Source organism: Sardina pilchardus, chromosome 19 (assembly GCF_963854185.1).
Source record: "Sardina pilchardus chromosome 19, fSarPil1.1, whole genome shotgun sequence".
Classification (NCBI taxonomy): Eukaryota; Metazoa; Chordata; class Actinopteri; order Clupeiformes; family Clupeidae; genus Sardina; species Sardina pilchardus.
Window position 1 is genome coordinate 25,781,590 of NC_085012.1, and position 23,141 is coordinate 25,804,730.

The 23,141-nt window shown below is 42.7% G+C and overlaps 3 protein-coding genes across 5 annotated transcripts; 2 read left to right on the forward strand and 1 right to left on the reverse strand.

Annotated features, from left to right (window-relative positions):
- Nucleotides 1–15,387, forward strand: LOC134065739 (E3 ubiquitin-protein ligase MARCHF6-like). Its single transcript, XM_062520774.1, has 27 exons — nt 1–65; nt 157–250; nt 948–1,047; nt 1,197–1,270; nt 1,428–1,571; nt 1,751–1,823; nt 2,438–2,606; nt 4,505–4,718; nt 6,047–6,108; nt 6,321–6,353; nt 6,482–6,533; nt 6,645–6,703; nt 6,869–6,949; nt 7,076–7,144; nt 7,286–7,360; nt 7,636–7,770; nt 8,107–8,226; nt 8,353–8,453; nt 8,803–8,940; nt 9,456–9,687; nt 10,917–10,986; nt 11,736–11,917; nt 12,164–12,298; nt 13,313–13,402; nt 14,037–14,169; nt 14,809–14,944; nt 15,061–15,387. The coding sequence occupies exons 2-27, from the start codon at nt 232–234 to the stop codon at nt 15,149–15,151; spliced, it is 2,787 nt and encodes a 928-aa protein (XP_062376758.1). The 5' UTR covers nt 1–65; nt 157–231; the 3' UTR covers nt 15,152–15,387.
- On the reverse strand, nt 15,381–17,254 carry LOC134065740 (arylamine N-acetyltransferase, pineal gland isozyme NAT-3-like). The gene has a single exon (XM_062520775.1). It carries the CDS (start codon nt 16,827–16,829, stop codon nt 15,966–15,968), a length of 864 nt encoding a protein of 287 aa, XP_062376759.1. The 5' UTR covers nt 16,830–17,254; the 3' UTR covers nt 15,381–15,965.
- A 262-nt stretch (nt 17,255–17,516) lies between these two features.
- On the forward strand, nt 17,517–23,141 carry ropn1l (rhophilin associated tail protein 1-like). 3 transcript variants are annotated; one of them, XR_009936329.1, is made up of 7 exons: nt 17,517–17,638; nt 17,996–18,157; nt 18,295–18,424; nt 18,556–18,717; nt 19,340–19,515; nt 20,446–20,601; nt 22,918–22,972. XR_009936329.1 is itself a non-coding variant. In XM_062520777.1 (6 exons), exons 2-6 carry the CDS (start codon nt 18,027–18,029, stop codon nt 22,982–22,984), a joined length of 657 nt encoding a protein of 218 aa, XP_062376761.1. In that variant the 5' UTR covers nt 17,517–17,638; nt 17,996–18,026; the 3' UTR covers nt 22,985–23,141. The 3 variants fall into 3 exon arrangements, 2 of the variants coding, with proteins under 2 accessions (XP_062376761.1, XP_062376760.1); XM_062520777.1 differs by lacking the exon at nt 20,446–20,601 and having other exon boundaries at nt 22,927–23,141; XM_062520776.1 differs by lacking the exon at nt 20,446–20,601 and having other exon boundaries at nt 22,918–23,140.

The following is a 23,141-nucleotide window of genomic DNA, read 5'->3' on the forward strand; positions in this document are numbered from 1 at the left end:
CTGACTTACATTTGTGAGCAGCATTCAGTGCTGTGCGATGGATCCACCCTGACAGATGTGATTTGGTTAGAGAGGATTAATTATCAACCGCACATATTGTGGAGACTTTTCACTTGATTCATGACTTGGATAACACCCTCATTTACTCATATACAGATATTATTACTACTGATGGATTTCTGATTTGACGCAACACCAAACAGTATCGAGAGGAGGGCGTTATCGTGCAAGATGGACACGGCAGAGGAAGGTAACGTTAACAGTTAACTGTTGGCTAATGCTAGCTTGCTAATGTTACACCTTGACCTCAGCAAACTCGTACAATAATGGCACGGCATATTTACTGTTTTTAGCCAATAATGAACGCACGTAATCTCAATTGTAAACATGGTTCTTTGCCTTCCTTAGCCAGAGTGGTGGAATTGGTATCACTGCAGTGACTAGCTAAATGTTAGCTGACGTTACGTTAGCTTTTCAACTTGTTGAAACCTATCGAGAACTGACATTAGTGAAATGTCAGCTAGCGAGAAATCTAGGATGCTTAACGTTAGATTAATGTATGTCAAGAGTTGACAACCCGAAGATATCGTCTAAATAATCCCAACGTTAGCATATTTTACCAGGAACGGTCTGTTTGGTGAACTGTTGGAGATGCGGTACTCAGGAGTAAACAGATACAATAGAATAGAATTGAATGTCCCAGTCCCTGTAAACTGCTTCAATGCCATAACGAATGCACAGTGTGCACAGTATCAAAGGCACACGTGATGTTAACGCAAAGTTATTGTGGTTGTCTATTTGCTAAAATAAGAGGTCACTCTCGCGTGATCAGCCAATGATTTGCCTTTCAACTGTTGAAGAATTGATTCTCCCCGTCATTTCCCTCTACAATAACAGAGTTTAGACTCTGTTGAAAACTGACCAATCTCTACTGTCTTCTCCAATAGCTGATATATGCCGGGTGTGCCGCTCCGAGGGAACCCCTGACAAACCTCTGTACCATCCATGTGTCTGCACTGGCAGTATTAAATTCATTCATCAAGAATGGTACGTGTGTTGGCATATTTTGTTATGCTTAAACATCCAGAATCCAGACATTCACACTCACTGTGAAGATTAACAATAGATGGATTATTTATGGTTGTTACAGTTACTGGTGATTGTTATGGTAGTAACTTTTGTAACTCTTTCAACAGCTTGGTTCAGTGGCTGAAGCACAGTAGGAAAGAATATTGTGAATTATGCAAGCACAGATTTGCTTTCACACCAAGTAAGTATTAATAAGATGTCAATGTATTGTTTTCTTATGACACGATCACAGCATGCATGATATCTATGGCAGAGTTCTAGACTGTAATAATATTTGCATTTATAGTACGATTCAATTACAATCTAACCCACAAACGGACCATGTTTTCCTTTTAAAGTCTACTCGCCAGACATGCCATCACGGCTTCCGGTGCAGGACATATTTGCAGGACTGGTCACAAGTATTGGCACGGCTATACGCTACTGGTTTCACTACACACTTGTTGCGTTTGCATGGCTGGGAGTTGTGCCTCTCACAGCATGTAAGTACAAACATAATACAGCACACTTAAAAATGTATCAACAATACAAAAAAAGCAATATTCACCAGTGCAGAAAAAGCACTAAAGAAGGGCAAAAGTGGCCAGAAACTTGGCCTTGATGCCTCTGACAGTTGACACTGACACTCATGTTTCCATGTCTTTGATGGTCTGTCTTCCAGGTCGAATATACAAGTGTCTGTTTACAGGCTCTGTGAGCTCTCTCCTCACCCTGCCTCTTGATATGCTGTCCACGTAAGTCATGCCCTGGTCACCAGCTGGTCTGGTCATTGCCATAGTCGGCAGCGCACAAGTGCATATTCACACACGCACATTCATACACACAAGCATTCACTAGTCATAAAAGTCAAAAGATAGTCAAAAGACTGTCAGTGTTTGTATCTGTCTGTAGTCTCAGATTTTTACTCAAAAACTCACATCTGGGTCTGGAAAACATTCATACTAAATAAAGCACTAGTGTTACAAAAATATCCTGATGCTTTGAGCTGCATTGAGGCATTAATGCATAGCCATCAATGTTGATGCCTGAGGCCCATGTGAACACACTTTTTCCTTGCCAGCTCAACTGTAATGAACAAACAATTATAGATCCACCTGCTCCTCTGTTGACTGGTGTCCGTACTGTAATTGTGTGTCTCAGTCCAAACAGCTGAAATGTGGTCCCTGTGGTGATGTGACCTGGTCCCTGTTCAGCGCCCAAGTGTGTGATTAGTCCCCGCCTTACATAGCTAGTGGAGGATCCTGTAGGGAAGTGGAGGTGCTGACACAACTTAATGACGTGTGTGTGTGTGTCTCTCTCTCTCTTTGCGTGTGTGTGTCTGTGTGTGCGTTGGGTTGATTTTGTCCAGGGAGAACTTGCTGGCGGATTGCTTGCAGGGTTGTTTTGTGGTGACATGCACCCTGTGCGCCTTCATCAGCCTGGTGTGGTTGAGGGAGCAGATCATACACGGTGGCGCCCCCCAGTGGCTGGAGCAGAATCTACAGGCAGCAGCCAACATGGCCGCACAAGCCAATGAGGTAAACAAAAGCCCTTTTAGGCAATCCCCTCCAGTCGGCAGCCACATTGCAACACATTTTGGGCACTTATCGGGTATCTTTTTCAAGCAGAACTGTGCGTGCGCAAGTCTTCACAACACCAACACCAACTTGTCACCCCAGCGACAAGATCACAACACATGATTGGTGCAATGAATTCACAATGCATCACATGATTGGCACGATGTGTTCACATGCGGAAAGGGACGGGATATGTGTAGGCCGCTGCAATATTGGCTTTACAAACTAAATCCTTTCTATGGAGGATTTTCTGAGTGCTGTGCCTCATTAGAAAGTACTAGTGTGCCTGTTCAAACATGCCATTCCTTTAGAAAACCCGTAGCCCAATTACATGCCCGCAGCAATGCCTGCTTTAAAGATAGGATGATTGGGGGGGGGGGGGGGGGGGGGGGGGCATGGCTGCATGTGACATTTGTATAGATCAAAATGACATAAGCCTAAAAGCTGTTAAAGGTTAAAGCTGTATGTCAAGACAAACCATTTTGTGAAACAGTGCATCACTTGAAATTCCCTACGATGTGACTCAACAATCTCTGGAAGCCTATAAGTGAGTGACATCACGCTCTGTCTGCCAGTCGTTGTCCGTAGTTGATCGAAATTACAGAAGCCTAAATGTTTGATGTAAGGCCATATGTTTAGCCTATTGAATAACTTAATGATATAGAAGGCAAACCACTTGTAGAAAGATGTATCATCATATGAGATTTACAAGGATCGAAACAGTCTTTGGTAGCATGTTACATGTCTGCCACTCATTGTCTAGCTGTGTGGCATGTTCAATTTAAGCGCATTGTTCTATTGCTCGTTTCAGTTTGGGACCTTGCCGTTGGAATTGTCGTTTGTTTATTCAGAGGCTCAAGTCCAAAGTAGCCTCGGCTGTTTCAAGCGTTTCAAGTTTATTGCACATAATTTTGACGTCATTTTGAATAGCCACTGCATACTCGTGCTCGTTGCCGTGATGTTGAAAAAAATCTGCGGAGTCATTGTATGCATGCAAGCAAACTGCATACAGGCTGCATACAGGGAATCTGAAATGTTGAGGTCAGACATGATAATCATTCAAACATCTTGCATCTTGACCCGTGCTGTGTCCTGATTCAGTGCTGCTAAAACGCTGCTTGCCCTCTGTGTCTCTGTTATTTCCTATCCAAACAACTTCAAACTTGGCACTGCACTTACTCGTAGCCGTAGCAAGTTACCTGCCAAGTTTGAAATCGAATGGATGAACGGTTCGATAGCTTTGCGCTTAGCACACACTGACACACATTCCTGCAATTTATAGATAGATCTGGGTAAACTCAGGGCTTCTGATGATTAATATAGCCTGCATTTCCTTGCAGGCATTTGTGGCTATGCAGTGCAACACTCCGAAACAGACACTACACCAAACACTTGAAATACCAGCGGTGTCTGCTAGTAACACTCTGAATGCAAGGGGGAGAAATTGGCAAAGATTAGATTGCATGAATGGGGTACATCTAACGTTAGAGAATGGTTGAAAAACGCTGACCTCAAAGCACTAAAGATTAAGTCATTACTACTATTTATAACTGAGCTTAAGCATGAAATATGTTGTTAATCTCTTCATCCCTTATGTGTTTGTGTGTGCTTATTGCTTGTGACTAAGCATGTGTATGAGTGCGTCATGGTGTTTGTATGTGAATAGGACATGGTGTGTGTGTGTGTGTGTGTGTGTGTGTGTGTGTGTGTGTGTGTGTGTGTGTGTGTGTGTGTGTGTGTGTGTGTTGTGTGTGTTGTGTGTGTTGTGTGTGTTGTGTGTGTTGTGTGTGTGGTTGTGTGTGTGTCTCTGCATTATGATGCTGTGACATATGAACCCCTGCTTGTCCTGGTCTGGTCAGGCCCCGGCTGCAGCACCAGGCCCTGGTGACCCAGACCCACAGGCTGAGGAGGCCCCTGCGGAGCATCCCCCCGAGGAAGAGGAGGATGCGGACGAAGAGCAGGCAGCAGACGACCCCGAGCAGCAGGAGGACCCAGCCGAAGACCTGGAGGCTGACAATGAGGATGAAGAGGAGGCAGGGGCCGAAGATGCTGAGGCCAACAACGGAGGCCAAGGTAGTTCTAGCCCAAGGCTTATATTTGAAGCAAAGGGACTACTGATCTGCTATTATGAAATGAAAATATAATATGAAAGAAATAAGCTTACATTTTATACAAATTGTCAAATTGGCAGGTACTTATTGAATAGATTCAATGCAGATTCAGGACACATTGAATTAGTTGCAAAATGTTTTTTTATAGGGCACAATTTGGTTTGTACCTTGGTTTTGAAGTCACGGTTCGGTTAATAAAGCATTTACATAGGTACTGCTAACCTAAAAGTCATTAACAATATTTTTGATGCACAATGGGAATAGTATTTTTAAAGGTTTTTGATGTTCATTGACGAAACTGACATCTGGTCCGCTACTTAAAGGAACACTTCACCGTTTTTTCATATTAAACTATGTTATTCCCCTAATTAAGACGAGTTGATGCATACCTCTCGTTTCAATGCGTGCACTCACTGGCTCTGGCGCGCGGCGCAACTTTGATAGCACTTAGCTAGCCCAATGCATTCATTAGGATCCAAACAGAGATGAAGTTAGAAGCGACCAAACACCTCCATGTTTTCCCAATTAAAATACAGTTACACGAGTAGTCTCACGACCAAGTATGGTGAGACAAAATAAAACGTGGTGCATTTCTAAGCAGGTAAGAGGGATAACTATATTGTGTGGCACAGTAATATCCTCACTCTTGCACTTTCAGTTTCACTTTGGAGTGTGGATATTACTGCGCAGAGTCTAAGTGCTCCCAATATTATTCCGCCACACAATATAGTTATCCCTTTTACCTGCTTAGAAATGCACCACGTTTTATTTTGTCTCACCATACTTGGTCGTGTGACTACTCGTGTAACTGTATTTTAATAGGGAAAACAAGGAGGTGTTTGGTCACTTCTAACTTCATCTCTGTTTGGATCCTAATGAATGCATTGGGCTAGCTAAGTGCTATCAAAGTTGCGCCGCGCGCCAGAGCCAGTGAGTGCACGCATTGAAACGTGAGAGGTATGTATCAAGTCGTCTTAATTAAGCGAATAACATAGGTTAATATGAAAAAACGTTGAATTGTTCCTTTAATGTGTTTGTGTGGGAACTCGAATTTGAAACATGGTCCACAAGCAAAAAAGTACTGTTGATTACTGTTAAAAGCTGCGTTTGGTACATTCGGTACACATCTGTACTGAACGTTCTGTACCAAAACGGTTTGGTTCGAATATGTGTACCTTTACACCCCTGGTTGTGTATATTGTACTCATAGGAGTGAGCAGTGCAAGAGAAGTTGTCATCATGATTATGTAAACATAGCCTGATCTTGCTGACATGATCTTGTCTACACAGATGACATGAACTGGAATGCCCTGGAGTGGGATCGGGCGGCAGAGGAACTGACCTGGGAAAGGGTGAGTGTGCCAACTCATTTGCTTACGGAGCAGGACATACTCACTGTTGTCCACTGTGAAATGCAGGGCAGAATGCAGACCTGTCATTTGTATTTATTTGCATTGTGTCCTCTGCAATGGCATATGTACACTATTAAAACCAAACACTTTTTAAAAGCTTTAAATGCTTTTTAGAAAATGTAACTTCCTAAAATGCACCTCTTTTTCTCCAGATGCTTGGACTTGATGGGTCCCTAGTGTTTTTGGTATGCAGATTCGGATGCTTTTATACTTCATCATGAAACCGCATATTTAAATATGGGCACTGTTGTGCTACTTGTACAATTGTTCACAGTGTTTCTAATTGGGGCCTGTGTGCTTCTGTAATTCTCAGGAGCATGTCTTTTGGGTGGTGTCACTGAACACACTCTTCATCCTGGTGTTCGGTATGTAGTCAAATCGTTTTCTACATTTCTTCTATAGACGAGTGGCTTTCAACACTGTTCATGTAAACCGTATTTGATATTTGTCTCAACTGTATATATTTGTTTTCCCAGCATTTTGCCCATATCATATTGGACACTTTTCCGTTGTGGGTCTTGGCTTTGAGGAATACGTGAGTATACAGTTTCAATTATTGTTGGTCTGTCAGCATGTAAATTCAGTCAACCATGACATTTTAGAGGCAAGGAAATGCTCTCATCAGGATTTTGTTGCTGACATTTACACATAATGGGGGAAAAACAGTGTTCGTGTATGGTTTTATTTCCCTCTGATTCAGGTCCAGGCCTCACATTTTGAAGGTCTCATAACCACCATCGTTGGCTACATCCTGCTGGCCATGACCTTAATTCTGTGCCATGTATCCTTCAACTTTTCACAATGAAGTGACCACTGTGGATTGTAAATTGTTTCTCAGATTGATTGATTGTCTGATGTATTTATTATGAAATGTTGACACTCACTTTCCTGAACGACCGATGCCCAGGGCTTAGCAGCACTGGTGAGGTTCCAGAGATCCCGACGTCTCTTAGGAGTTTGCTACATAGTGGTAAAGGTAAAACACATTTTATTTCCCGTATTGCATTATGTTTGCACCGGTTGGTCCAGCCATAGAAATGCTAACTATGTGTTCTCGTCAGTTCCGCTCTGGTCAGTACAGCCAACGTGACCATGTGCTGTGTTCTGCCTCCCACAGGTGTCCCTGCTGGTTGTAGTTGAGATTGGTGTTTTCCCCCTCATTTGTGGATGGTGGCTGGACATTTGCTCATTGGTATGAGTCATGTCTGGTCCTACTTTTTAAGCTGTTTATTTTTAGATTTAATTTACCGGTAACTGTTATTATGATGCATGTCGATTTCTTTTGATCTCTTACTTTTCTCTGTTGTTTCTGTGTAGTTATTTGTAAAGCACTTTGAATCATCAATGTTTGTGAATTATGCTATGTATTACATCCACTTGCATTGCGTGTCTTTAGTTATGGTATGGTTGTACATGCCAGCCTGATGTCAGTCTCAGATGTAATGATGCTGGGTGTTTTTTTTGCAGGAAATGTTTGATGCCTCGCTGAAAGACAGGGAGCTGAGCTTCAAGTCGGCCCCTGGGACGACCATGTTCTTGCACTGGCTTGTGGGGATGGTTTACGTCTTCTATTTTGCTTCGTTTATCCTTCTGTTGCGAGAGGTGAGCATATCGTTTCATTTGAGAACTTCATGGGCTCTATCTTGGCAATCTAAAATGCTTTAGATGCACCTTTTAACTATAGACCAGGTTTTTCTTGGTCAGTAGCTTAATGGTTTTTAGAGGCTGTAAGATAGCGATTTTTGGATCATGTGCCAGACCACACCTGCTGCTACACACCTGGAGGCAAAGCTGAGTGTAAGATTATAGGAATAAATTTGTGCCGCATCTGATCGTCAAAATAGAGCCCCATGTCTGTTATGGGTTTTAGAAGGAATTCTCATTTTAATGTGTATGTGAAAATGTGTTTAATCATGATACCTCTTTTGTCTGTTTCAGGTTTTGAGACCTGGTGTCTTGTGGTTTCTAAGAAATCTGAACGATCCTGACTTCAATCCAGTCCAGGAGATGATTCATCTGCCAATTTACAGACATCTCAGGAGGTTTATTCTCTCCGTGGTAGGTGCTGCATCAGACCGCCGAGTGATCAGATCGCTGCTTGATCACATACCTTGTTTTTGCTTTGGCTGCACATTTTCACAGGCCTTTTTGTTTGTTTGTTTGTCTGTCTGTACTGTTTTGTAGGTGGTGTTTGGTTCTATCGTGCTTCTTATGCTGTGGCTGCCCATCAGAATGATCAAACTCATTCTCCCAAGCTTTCTACCTTACAATGTTATGCTGTACAGGTAAAGTAATCTTCTCTTCTAAGCTTGTCTCACACAAAAAAAGACCAGAAGAATGTTTCCCCTCCGTGTTGGCTGTGTGGAACTGAGTAACACATTAAAAATCATTCATAACGTTGATTTAGTATCAAGTCACTTTGATGTTAGTAATAAAAAAAAATTGAGTTAAATTTGCCTAGCCAAATAAAGCAGTTCCCTATCATGGATCGGATCTCTATCATGGATCATCTATCTATCCAACCACAACCCCACTCTGTTGTCCAGAGTCCAAGAGGCTCTCTGCGTGCTGTCTGTGATGGGTTAGACGCGTGTTCCTTTAACTGTGCTCCCCCCCCCATGTGGCCCGCTGCAGTGACGCCCCCGTGAGCGAGCTGTCTCTGGAGCTGCTGCTGCTGCAGGTGGTGCTGCCGGCGCTGCTGGAGCAGGGACACACGCGCCAGTGGCTCAAGGGCCTGGTCCGCGCCTGGACCGTCACCGCCGGATACCTGCTGTACGTCCTCCTCACACGTCTCATGGGATAAGTGTGCATATTCATGGATTTTATCAGGTCCCTTTCCACAGGTGTATACAATCAAGCACCTTGATTATCAATGCAGACTGCATGGTGCTTGATTAATACACCTGTGCAAAGGGACCTGATGAAACCCATGAATAGACGTATTAAACAAATAACATTTGAAACAAGTGCATTAATGCCGTATTTTTATTGTCGTGTGGCAGTTCAACTCTAAGGGCAGTTGCTCCTCTAAATGAAATGATCATAAAGTGTAAAGAAGGTGTTTGTAGTTTTTGTGGCGATGTGTTGTGTATGCACACAAAAGGCATTTTTATTTTGTGTAGTTTATTTATTGTTAAACAAGTGAGTGTGCTATGCCAAAACAGTTCTATTGCTAGAGGCTAGGGGTGGAAGGCTTCATTTAAAAGCAGCGATGTTGTTTATTTCTACATCATTGTGTTTATAAGAGGTCAATGTGTCTGAATGCTGTTGACCTATGCTCACCCCAGAGACCTCCATTCGTACTTACTGGGAGACCAGGAAGAGACGGACGCCGACCAGCAGCCTGCTCCCGCCGCCGGCGGCGGCAACAACAACAACCAGGCTCCGCGCAACAACAACAACGCCAACGCCATCCCCGTGGTGGGCGAGGGGCTCCACGCGGCCCACCAGGCCATCCTGCAGCAGGGGGGGCCCGTGGGCTTCCAGCCCTACCACCGGCCCCTCCGCTTCCCTTTCAGAGTAAGGCTGCTCTCACCACTACACTCTGCAATGTAGTGCCTTTCAACAACCAACAGAGAAGCAAGCCCTGGTGCTATCTAGTGAGCCAGCCTGTCTGAGCAGAGCCATTTTCCGGGTTATGGAGACAACTTTTGAGCTGAAAACTGCCAAATCACGTAGTCGGTAGCCAGCATGGAGGTATTATAGGAACTGGAGAAAGTGAACAAGTCCCACCCCCATTCATTTCAATGGGAATGCTAGGCTAGTGAAAAATGCCAAAATTGAACGAGTTTTTCAGGTTTCAACATGGCGTTTCAAGGGGCTTGTTTCCAGTGCCGTTTTGCTTAGCCAATTAAGTGGCAGGTTACTGATTGACGTAAGGTACAGAAGGAGAGCTCGTGCCCACACTAATAGTGCGTTCATGCACATCGGACCTTCGGAAATTTCTGACCTCCGATAGCAGAAAAATGACATGAACGCTAGGTCGGGTTGGATTTTTTGCTCGGAGACTCGTGCGGAAGTTTTGTGCCCCGAGGTGTCCGACTTGACGTCACTATCATATTCTCCAACCACGACAGCCTCCCTTGCAACAACACAAGAGGTGAATTTCACTGTCATTACAAATAGGCAAGGTAATTTGTCACTAAATTAACAACACAGACAGAAACACTCGCCCAAGACAATTTTCTTCTTGCTCAACCATACTAAGCAGTTGTAATAACGTATTTATGCGTTTCCTGTATTTATTTTCCGAACTGATCTCATGAACACAATTTTTTCGGAGGTCGGGACTTTTTAAAGGCAGGTCCTCCGAGGTTCCGAGCTGCATGACTGCAGTATAAGCTCGTGCATGAGCTGAGAGTGGAACAGCCTATGGGAACAGCCACCAATCAGCATCTGATCAGCATGTATTTCTGGAAAATGCGACGAGGAAGTGCCTTGCTAATCGGCGAAGCTAATCAGTCAAATCCTGACCCCCTGGTAGCCAGTGAGCTATTAGATTATGCGGCATCCATAAATCCATCCCACTCTCCTCCGATATAGCCATTCAGCACAGGTTCTTTGGAACTATTGATTGCAACAACAAAGAGCGTCGCAACTCTTTCTCTATGGCTCCGGGTAAAAGCACACGTGTAACATGCCTCCATAATGTGCTGAAGGATTATAGAATGCGTTGTGTGAGGATATCCGCTGTATTTATAGAGATGATTAGATGCCGCATGTTTCATTTTCCTGTCTTCTGTTTCCAGATTGGCCTTCTGATTGCACTGATGTGCATCACACTGTTAGTAGCCAGTCTGGTCTGCCTCACCTTACCAGGTGAGCTGTCCTCACAGTTACTCTACACAGCAGCCAACCTCCTGTTTTTCTGTATTTTAGTGTTTCGCGAAAGACAATATCCCAAATGTTTGTATGAAATATTCTGAAATGTTACCTGACGACCAAAAGGTTTATACCCATATAGCATTCATAAATGGTTTGGAAGTATGCCTCATAATAATTGACATAGGCTTAGCCTATTCATGGGTTTCATCAGGTCCCTTTCCACAGGTGTATTAATCAAGCACCATGCAGTCTGCATTGATAATCAAGGTGCTTGATTTTATTCACCTGTGGATAGGGACCTGATGAAACCCATGAATATAACTGTGTAGACATAAAAAGTCAGAACACTGTGCTCTAATATAAAGCCTTATAGGGGCTACACTGGACACACAACTGAAGCATACCATTCATGGAGTATATGCTGCAACAACTAGATTCATTCCACTAGAGTCAATGGAACGTGCTTCACCAGACATGAGTCTTGCGCACATTCGAAAGAATTAGACTAGTCCTCTGAAGCAATTTTAAACGTTGTGTGAATGTAGTGCTGCAGATGCGCTTTGGATATAGCCTGGCTGTTACTGCTTGAGTATCATACTGTTTAATAACACTTCTTTAACTCTGTACAGTAGCAATGATGACACTAATGAGGAATCAGTGATTACTGTTGTTTGCGCTAAAAGCTTCAAATGACCATGGTCTCAACTCAATCCGTCTGTCTCTCTCCGTCTCACATGGGTCAGTCTTTGCCGGGCGCTACCTGATGTCCTTTTGGACGGGCAGCTCGAAGATCCACGAGCTGTACACGGCGGCGTGCGGCCTGTACGTGTGCTGGCTGTCCATCCGCGGCATCACCCTCCTGCTGGCCTGGATGCCGCAGGGCCGTCGGGTCATCCTGCAGAAGGCCCACGAGTGGTCCCTCATGGTAACCGGCCATTTACGTTTACATCTTAATTCGGTTTAAATTCGTTAATTTTTTTTTAACTCTTTGCTTGAATAGAAGCATAGCATGGTCTTTACTAGTAAAATCACTGCAGTAGATGTATTTAATATCTTCCAGAATATTTTAAATGAGCTGTGTTAAAATTTAAAATGAAATAGAACTACTCAATTTGTCTCTGTAAGTTGTAATGAACACTTCTTCTCTTATTTCTATGTGTTGCCCTTGCAGATCGTGAAAACTGTGGTTGTGGCCGTGCTGGTGGCTGGGGTCATTCCCCTGCTGCTGGGGCTGCTCTTTCAGCTGGTGATTGTAGCCCCACTTCGGGTTCCACTGGATCAAACGCCTCTCTTCTACCCCTGGCAGGTGTGTGTGCGTCTGAGAGTGTAGATCTGTGGTTGTGTGTGTGTGTGTGTGTGTGTGTGTGTGTGTGTGCGCGCGCATGCATGTATGTATTATGTATGTACTTATCTGTCTGTGTGTGTATATGCCTTTGCTTATCTGTTCACTTGCACACACGAACACCAGTCTACGGTGCTGAAGTCAAAGTCTGTATGTGCAACGTCCATACCATAAAGCCAACTGAACAGATGACGTGCTAGGTCTTCCAACTTGGCTCGTCTCCACATTGACCTTTCTTTTCATAGCATTTAGTAACTAGGTTAGACTTCAACCATGGTCGCAACATGACTGACTAGTTATTACAGAGCAGTATTGCTTGGTCTGTGTAACAGCTAGTGAAAGCTGTCTAAGCAACTAGCGGAAAATACCAATAAGCTGTTCTTTTTTAAGAAATCTTTGTTTAATATGGCAGGGCATTGAACGGTATTATTCCTGCAAGTTGTACTGTATGTTGTCCATGAAAATATTTAAACTGGACTCTAAAGGTCAGCGTTAGCTGCGCTAGCTACGGAGTGCATGTAGGCTGGTGTTTTCAGGACAAAGGTGAAAGCTAAAGTCACTTTTATATAGACTTGAATCAACTTTGTATCGCCTTTTCCAATGTTCCGTCCAGATGGTCAGGTTAAAAAGCCAACCCTTAACTCACCTAAACAAAGCAAAGAGATGGCCGGCCCTAATTTCTTTGAGGGCCATCTGGCCACAAGCAAAGTCTGGCATGCATTGATTCAATAACATGGTAAAATATTTTTGCTGATAAAAACACCATGAGCAAGCTGCTCAGCTCAAACGTGAGTAAGTCCACACAGTGCTCCCAAATACCATTTAGTTAATGTGTGACGGACCTGCCTTATTGCTTTATATGTTGCTTCTTACGAGTCTTAACAAGCCAATGAAATGAAGGGCCGGTGTGTTCTAAAGACTCCCTGTATTGCTTTGTAATATACCTTTGCTTGACTGCTTTGCTCTTGTATGCTACAGGATTGGGCCCTCGGGGTGCTCCACGCCAAAATAATAGCTGCCATTACCCTGATGGGCCCCCAGTGGTGGCTGAAAACTGTGATCGAGCAGGTGGGTTCAAACAGACACCTCTGCTGGTCATTAACCTCCGGTCCCTGTGCCAACACATTTAGTAGAGAGGAAGATTGGGATTAACTGTGGCTCACAGTTGGACACCCGTGAGCTTTTGCTGGGAGGTCTTCCTGAATCACATCAAACACTGCCCGGGTCTTGCATAGACAGATGTATATTAGCACATGTCCATCGGTGGGTGGTAGCGATTACACTGCTAATGGCATTTGAAATGTCCAGACACTATCCTGAAGGCAGGTCATACAGGAGGATTAAGAGCCACTGGCGCAGATGTCCGCCAATTCCAAATTTTACAACATTGCCAAGTCAGACTCACAGCCACTCCAAATATTGATGTTTTTCTTGTCTCTAGCCCATGCTACATGCTAACTCTCCATCAAGTTTTAATCACAATCGGGATAGTTGATTTAATGTGATCCTGCTCATAGACAAACAGACAAGCAGCTTCAAAAACATAACCTTGTTAACTGACCCCACACTGTGGTCTCTTGTGATATAACGCCACCTGAGTCCACCATGAGTCTAATCAATTACCTGAGTCACTAATTGTATAAATGCCACCCTGTATTTCAGTCGTTTGTTAATTCGTTTTGTGTGTTTTGTGTTTACAAAGGTGTATGCCAATGGGATTCGTAACATTGATCTACATTTCATAATCCGGAAGCTGGCGGCTCCAGTCATTTCAGTTTTGCTGCTGTCTCTTGCTGTGCCCTATTTGATTGCTGTTGGGATTACTCCCCTCATTGGTACGTTTGGTAACTTTTAAATCACAGTCAAAAATTCTCTTCAGCTGTAACAATATGGCTATGTGTAACACAATATTGAAGATGAGTGCTTCAGTTGTATCAAAATGTGTGCTCAAGCACCAAAAACCCTACCCTCTTTATTTTGTGCAGCCATTGTGTACATAGGCTGACATTTTCAGGATAAAGGTGGAAGCTAAAATCATGTTCATATCATCTTGAAGCCGCCCGCCATTTTAAGAAGCTTACAAGACTCGCATACATTGGATTTCTTATGTTTGGTACAAAAAGAGCTTGTCTTCAGGCGCTTGTTGACCGTGATGTCAACAAACAGAAGACTGTTTTTCCAACTTCAAGACAAAAACAAGTTTATCATTACGCTAGTGCACAGAGCTCATTAGCTGTGTGACATCTGAGTGAGAGAGTTGTTGAGTCACAGCTAAGGGGCTGCAGGCAAAAAGTTAGACCAAAATCTACACCCTGTTAGAAAGGTGCGCTGAAGTTGTAGGGAGAACTAATAATATAACACACCCAAAAACCTGTCCTTGGACAAATGTTATATAACGAATAAGCGAATAATCTGGAGTGTCTATGAGTATGTAAGCTGTATGAGGTCTGAGTGGAGGGTTTATTGCTGTGCAGGAGTGACCCCTGAGATGCGTATCCTGGTCCAGAGGAGGATCTACCCCTTCCTCCTCATGGTGGTCACGTTGCTGGGGATCCTCACCTTCCAAATCCGCCAGTTCAAGCGGCTTTACGAACACATCAAAAATGACAAGTGAGTCGAGCAATTTGTGTCAGTTCATGTGAACATAATGTGCAATACGTCATGCTCTCTGTATTCTTTAACGTTCATTTTTGTTTTTGTTTGTTTGTGTGTTTGTTTCATTGCAGGTATCTTGTGGGGCAGCGTCTGGTGAATTATGAGAGAAAGGCAAGAGTTAGTGCTGCTCCCCCACCACCAGTCTACCCACCCCAAGACTAGCATGCATAAGATGTCAATCATGAAATTGTACAGCTAATTTGCCATTTGGTTGTGTCGTGACAGTTGTATGTGGGTGTGTGAACGTGTGTGTGCGCATTGTGTGTGTGTGTGTTGTTATTGCCTTGCAACGTACTGAGGACTGTACATATGTAAATACCTCACACACATGGATTAATAGAACAACCATTGTACATTTCTAAAAATGTATATTAATTTATTAAAGCAAATTGTCACTATTTTGTGTTAAAGGGCTAATATACTGTTTGCCACCATCATACACATATATTTTACTTGAAAGTTTCATGATACAAAAGACAGTGAGTCAGGTGAAAGTGAATACAATTGTTCATTTAATTTCTAAAAAAATCAAGTAGGAGAGAGAAAAAACCCGGGTGCGTCTTCAGGATAAGCTAGTTTGTGATTGGACCCAAAGGTTGTGGACAGGAAGCAGGGGAGATAGATGTGCAGGTTTCCAGCCTGAGCTACCGGGTGCGAAATCCAAATTCACCGGCAGGTCAGGCAGGGTTCACCCAGCCTACACTACATTCTTTTAGGAGTTCAAATAGTCTGTTAAGTAACACCAATCAAAACTAATTCAGTTTGTATAATTAAATTCAGTTCAAACACAGCTTCATTCCAGCTGATGTTTGCTAAGAGCCTCCATAGTCAGAACTGGAGTGATGGCACTGCCTACCAAAGCAATGTCTTGTTAAAATGAAGAACTCTGCGCATCAATCCCAATAATGTCTTGTCTGTACCATGGCATGTCCTGATACAGTTAATGTATATTTGGTTAAGCTCTGAACAGTCACTGTTAATACTTGACTGAGGGTGGCACAATATCTGCATCCTTTGGAATGAGTGGAGAAGAAAGCTCAATGCCAAATTTGTCTTTTAATAAGTGTGGTATCTCATCATCAGTTAGATCTTGTGTGGTCTTTACCACTGGGCATCCCTCTTCTGTGGGGTAAGTGGTGACCATTAGTTTGTGACCCATGTATGTGATCCTGCCATGGGGCAAGAGGAGAGAGCAGAGAGACTTGCAGTAGAAGAGAGAGCTGGGGGAGGTCTGGTGATATTCACACATATTTCTGAAATCCTCGAATTGTCGAGGCTGGAGGGTGAACTTGTAGAGCGGTGTCCAACTTCTTCCACCTCCCGGAGTTGCTTCTTTTACTTCACCTTGTGCTTCTGCACTGCTCTCCAGAAAGATCATATCTCCTTCATGTCTCAACTGAAAGACTCCGTGAACCTGCTTTTGAGGACTGGGTGTTTCAAGAGAGATGGGTAGCTCATAGCAGGCGCCGAAGCCCACATCACACAGCCACCTGTGTCCCTGAAGGGTCACCATTATGACAAAGTGATCAAAAGGGGGGCCGTACAAACATGTAAATCGGTTTCTCACATGGGCTGCGAGGATAGTGACTTGGAACCCCAACTGAGACAAAAGCCAGGAAAACAGTCCGTTGTTTTCGTAGCAAAAGCCTCCTCGACGCAGCAAGACTATTTTTTCATAGAGCCAGGGAAGTTCCAATTTAATTTGTCCACCACTATGAATGGTGAGGCTCTCAAAAGGCACAGCGAGCATATGGCAGCGGTGTATCTCCTGCAAAGTTTCCAAAGTTGGCACGACGGGCCCAGAGTAGCCAATGCGTTTTAAATATGCTTGCACATCCATTTCAGTAAGACACTGTAATGTACTTCCAGGTTAGCGTACAGGCTACTTCTGCTTCAACAGACTAATTTCCAGGCAACTTCGTGTTCACAAGCGCACTGACGTGACTTGAAGTACGAATAAGTTATGATAACGTTATGACATGAGAAAATAAAGAGGGTTTAGGTTATCAACAAACTGATATCGTAGAGCGTTACGTTAGCCTCTGCTAAAATTGCACTATACGGAAATAACACTAGCTTAGTTGAGGCAGAGAAACTTACTCAAACTTCCTTTCACTTTGTTTACTGTAAATACCGGATCGCGTGACCGTTGAGCAACAACAAATGCAATCTACAATGTTGAAATTGTTAATCTACCGTACACTGACATTGACATCAACTTCTGCTACTATCACAACTAACCAACTAACGTGGAGTCGTGGACAAATGAAGCTGTTACTACTACAGGTTCAATGACAAACGCTAGAATGGGTTGCCAGGTTTTGCATTTATGTGTTGCATTTAGATTTTTTTGCATGACGTTACTTACACTTGAGACAAAGATCCTTCAATGAGTTATCTGTTGTAATCCATTTATGAATCTTGAACTCGTTTTAGTGCTGAATTTAAATATTTGGCAACCTTACACGTGACTAGACATATGTCTGGTTGCTACGTGACGTAAGGTCAAACAATGGTTGCTAGGAAATTGATAAGTCGGCTAGTAGGTTGATTTTTGATTCTTAAATTCTATTTCCATTTGTTTCACGATTTTAAATATATTTGCTGCCATTTTCTTGCTCTAAGATCTTCAGTCCTTTCCTATTCACGGTAAGTCTACATGGAACGTTTAATAGTAAGCTTAAAACACGTGTCTGCTTGCAATGGAAGGCAATTACCTTGAATGGCAGTGTGTCTGGCAGACTGGCAAGCTAGCCACATTCTTGCTAAAGAGCTTTGCTACTGCTATTTCTCCAAATTGAGACAGCACAGGATATTGAGGAAAGTATGTTAGACAGTTAACAAAGGTTCATTTTTGACATACTGATATATTGGGGAAACAACTACTTTTTGGTAGTGAATTCAAAATGTAAAGAGCTTCAGACACTGTGTTAATGCATCCTCTACAAAAGTAACACTCACCCTTGACTATTATGTTGTATTGTTTCATTTTGTTTGTTGTTTCAGGACCATTGCACTGTAAAATAACTGTGCCACAATGCCGCCTCCTGATACCATGTACTGTGCTCAACAAATTAACATTCCTCCAGAATTGCCTGATATTTTAAAACAGTTTACTAAAGCAGCTATAAGAACACAGCCAGATGATGTGCTTAAATGGTCTGCTGCGTAAGTACCATTAGGGCATATACAACTGACAACCGTTTCACTATAACACAAATATTCATAGCCTTTGCATTTTGTAAATGAACTTCAGTCAATAAGACAACAAATTGCATCACTGATGGAGATTCTCCTTGCTATAGTTACTTTTCAGCATTATCAAAAGGTGAAATTCTTCCAGTCAAAGAGAGGTTAGAAGTAGGCCAACCATCTTCAGCAACAACACAAACCTCCGGACTCTCCCCAGCTCTTCTCAAAGTCCTTCACAAACAAGTAAGCGGGACATGTTTAAATACATAATGCAATACATGGTTCTCTATGTGAAGAGAATATGTGTTAATGTACTCTGTGCGCCATTACAAGCTGTTTAATAAAGATATTTGTGTGATATTTTCTTTTAAAAGCTTTCCCCCCAAAAGTCTGTGAGCAAATCAGAGTTACAGGAGAAGTGGAGAGGGCTCTGCCTGTCCTCAGACCATCTAGATTCACTCCTTTCTCTGGGCAATTTTGGTGATATGGTTGACTGGATGGAGTTCTTTGCTCTTGGATGCAGTACACTGGGTGGGGTAAGTAGGATATTTGGCAAATGTAACTTTAACAACTATTGTTCTCCTTTTAAAAGCATCAGTGATTCTGGACATCATGTCCGTTGCTATTTGAACGATGTCGGCAAAACACTAGAAATCTAACAAACCAATCCCTTCTACAAACTCCCCTTTAGGTTAATGTTATACTTGGGGGTGATTTTTTGGGCCAGGGCTGTATATATATTTTTACACTTTATCACAGAGTAGAGAGATAGCAGATTGTGGGGAGTCTTTGAATGTGACAAAGAAGGGGTTATGGGTTAGAAATCCCTGAATATCTCTAGTGGCAATTTTGTACCAGTATGCAGTTCCCCTTGTAACATCTAGGTGGCAGCATTGAGCCTTTAATTGCTCAGAATCCCACTGATATTCAACACCAGCTTTTTATGTTCTTGGCTGTAGACTCATGCATGTTTCACCGTTGAATTCTTTTAATTTTATGTAACCTAAATGTATCATGGAATACATCATATCCATGAATCAATAAATATGTAGCATAACTGCTGTGCATTGTCATGCTACAGATGCTATGCCATTTGGATGTATAGCCGTACTTCTATCCAAAAATGGTGTAGACATGTTTTTTTTTCTGCTCCTATAGACCATCATAAGTGCTCTGAAGTGTGCGTGTGAGATCCTCACTGACGACCCAGAGGGCAGTGCAGCTCATATTCCCTATGAGACGTTTGTGAGTCTGTACACATATTTGGCCCGCCTGGATGGAGATCTCTCAGAGGACCAGATCAACAGCTTCATACAGAATCTACAGGAAGTTGCGTAAGTAAACACACACACACACACACACACACACACACACACACACACACACACACACAGAGGGTTACTTATGTCCTCTAAACTCATTTACATGCTTGCCCACACACACACACACACACACACACACACACACACACACACACACACACACACACACACACACACACACACACACACTCACACACACACTCACACACACATACATACATACAATTTTAATAACAACATTCCTTCTAAGTAACAGCCATTCCTGCTGTCATAGGTGCTGTCTTGGGAAGGTTCAGTAGAGTTACTGTGATTCTGTATCAGTTGGAACTAGAACAATATATGAATTTCAATCATTCCAGTGCCTGTTTGAGAGCCCTCTCTTAAATGTCAGTCAGTCGAGATTAATTTCTGCTTGACTGTGAAAAATGTCAAATGAATTTGACAACGCACCTTGCAGAATATCTGAGAATAGACGCAGGCGTGTTGTCATTTGCATATTCTGTGGCCACAAAGGTCAGTTCTAAAGCCACACCTCATTAACCATCAAGCACAGCTGTGCATGGCTGTAAGAATGCTAATTCTGAAAGAGAGAGAGAGAGAAAGAAAGAAAGAAAGAGAGACAGCGACATAAGTCAGAGAATGCAGATTGAGATTCACCATTTGCTCTTAGGATAGTTTAATTATCATGCAACTGTGTAGTTATCAGTAATCAGAACAGTTATCATGCTTGTCATCATTGGAAACATGTATGTGTTTTTCATGGAATCTTTTCTTACCGGCAAAAGCTATGATTCTTAGTTAAGGCTCTCTCTTCAAAGCACTTTGCTTCACAAGCTTTAGCCAAAATGAGCTCTCCAAGATAAACGAAAGACAGCTTTTGTAAGACATTTCCAAGAATTGTGTAATTCATGCTTTCATGTTTTGTTTTTACATGACTTTCAGAGCCAAACAGGAAGGCATGATTCAATTGTCCAATTTCTGCAACCCCAAAAAGTCTAGGCCTAGTGTAGCCAGTTGACCAGGAGGAGGAGAGGACCAGGAGGAGAGACCTAAGAGGCACAATGAGATGAGTTAGCACACTATGCAAAGTTATATAAAGTGGGTGAAATAAAACAAGAGGTATTTTCATTACTAGATAAGAATACATTTTGTCACTGTTACTTATTGCACAGTTTGATAATAATGATTAAGTGTATAGCTGATCATTAAACGAAATGTATTAATCAGGCTAATTGATGCAGATACACACTGACACTAACATCCCTTGGTCATATGTGGGTATTTTCTGTCCTTTATAAGTTCAACCAAGTCAGCTATATTCCTAACGCTTGATGGATATTTGGCCTATATTTCAAATACCCTCCATTTCCGCTTAACTATGATAATCCTGTCCTTTTATGACATTATAGTCGGTTTACAGAATGTTCTTGTGTGGTCCAGTTTTCTGCCCACGATGCATTTTTGTAAATATGTGGTAAAGTGGTGTAGTTTTAAAATCAAACATTCATTTTTAGATGGAAAAGAAAATGTTGCAAATGGCATTTATGCACTTTTTTTGGAAATTGTGTGACAAATTAAAATTTTTCAAAAAGTCGTCATTAATCATAACATGGCACTATCCAATATGATGGCATGTTTTGAGGTACATACTGTACACATGTATGTTACTATAATGTCAAGGGCTCACCCTGATCGTGAAACTACCCATGTGTTCTTCCATTTGTTTTTACAGTTTTGAAGCATCTCAGCACTCAGTCTCCCTGTCTCGTATGCTAATGTTCTGTTGACACAGAGTAATGAGATGATGTGTTGTAGGTTGCTGGTCTCACGGGATGGACACAGTTCCCATGCTCTCCCTTAATGTTGCCTGTGAGATCTGTCACCTCTTGACCGCGCGTGTCGAGCTCATGTTCTGGTCACTCTTTTGAAACTGAAATGTAAAACAGATGCTGGCAACAGCGTCCCTCACACACACACACACACACACACACACACACACACACACACACAAAAACCACCGATGGCGTCATGACATAACTCAGGGTGGTGAACACAAACTTCACGCTCCGTGCGCAAGCACCAGACTCAGACCATAAGGTTTCTGTTGCAATCAGTCTTCTTGACGCTCAGCACTCTCATCTCCATTGACTTTGCTGTGTTCCATGAGTTGCTTGGATTCGTGCTGCCTCATCTCTGTAATCCCTGATGGGACTTTGCCAGTTTAGTGTTCCGCAAGCTCCTCTCTGATTGGCAGGCTCACAACTCCGTGTTAAGGAGTCAGCATCTCATGTTTTTGCTTGACTCCCTTTAGATGTCAAGAGTTTAAATCTTAGATGGCTATTTGTCTTGTAGCCATTAAATCACCAAGTTTCCCCTCTCTGCATTTTGCACTGGTATGTCAACCGTGGCAGTATACAACTCAAGACCTAAACCTTCACGTTGTGAGAATGATCTTGCAACTGACGACATGTAAATGGTAAACCCAAGATAATTGTATGTGTAACGTTAGTATTTGTTTTTTATTTATATATACACGGTATATAGCCTACTGTATATATATGCAGTTCACACATGTTAAGTAATAAAATATTTGTAATTCCACAATATCACAGTCTGTCCACACATGGTGGGTAGCTGTAAGTGGAGGTGGTAACAATAAGCAGATGGCATGTTTTGTTTTGTTTCGTTTTGTTGTGTGTGAGGAGCGACGTGAAAGGAAATGAGGTCAAGAGATTTTGTGTTTCCTGTATTTGTAGTGGGGGGTCAAGTTTAGGCCACTCTCCACCCCTATAGCACACACACACACACATACATACAAACAAAGAAATAACCAAACCGACCACTTTTTTGTGTACACACCATGCAGCTCTTCCTACAATCACCAGTGCTCCTTGTTGTTAATGTAAATGATAGCATATTTTCTGTTGGATGGATTGGCCTGCACTTACATCATTGAGCAGCAGTCTGCACTTCCTACATCTCCTGACAGAAGGGTGTTACTTTATGGAAATCTGCCCGTCTACTCTCAGTGTTATTCTCAGTTGTCACCTAGATATAAAATCTTGGCAGGAGGCTCGACAGATATTGTAAAGAACATCACTCTCCTGGGAATGCATGGCTGATAGTTACCGGATGCCTGCAGCGAAGGTTGTGTGTAAGAGCAGCTGAGGAGAAAATCAGACCAGGACAAATACGTCATGATAGGAAGTAGGTGGGATAAGACCCCCTCAAAGCCCTTTGGAGTTTATGGTATGTGCTTAACGTGGTGCAGTACAAGACAATCAATGAATATTCATGCAGTGTTGTAGAGTCAGGAGATGGAACAAAACATGACATGAGAGCCATTTCCTCTGTATCAGGGTACACATGATACCAATTTGCCACATTTGTTTAATTCTCCCCCTCCTCTTTCAGGGGACACAGAGGAGGCATGGTTCTGCCCTCGGACTTTACAAGTCTCTGTGGTGAAAGCGCTGAGTAGAGCCTGGTCCTGATTGGTTGCAGATGGTCACTGGGTGTAATGTTTGGCGGCCTGAGGCCACGGCAGAGCTCAGGGGTGGAACTGAATGTGTACAAGATGCATTATGTTTCATGTTGTGGGCATTGTGATAAATGCCCCTTTTTTCCACTTTGTGAAT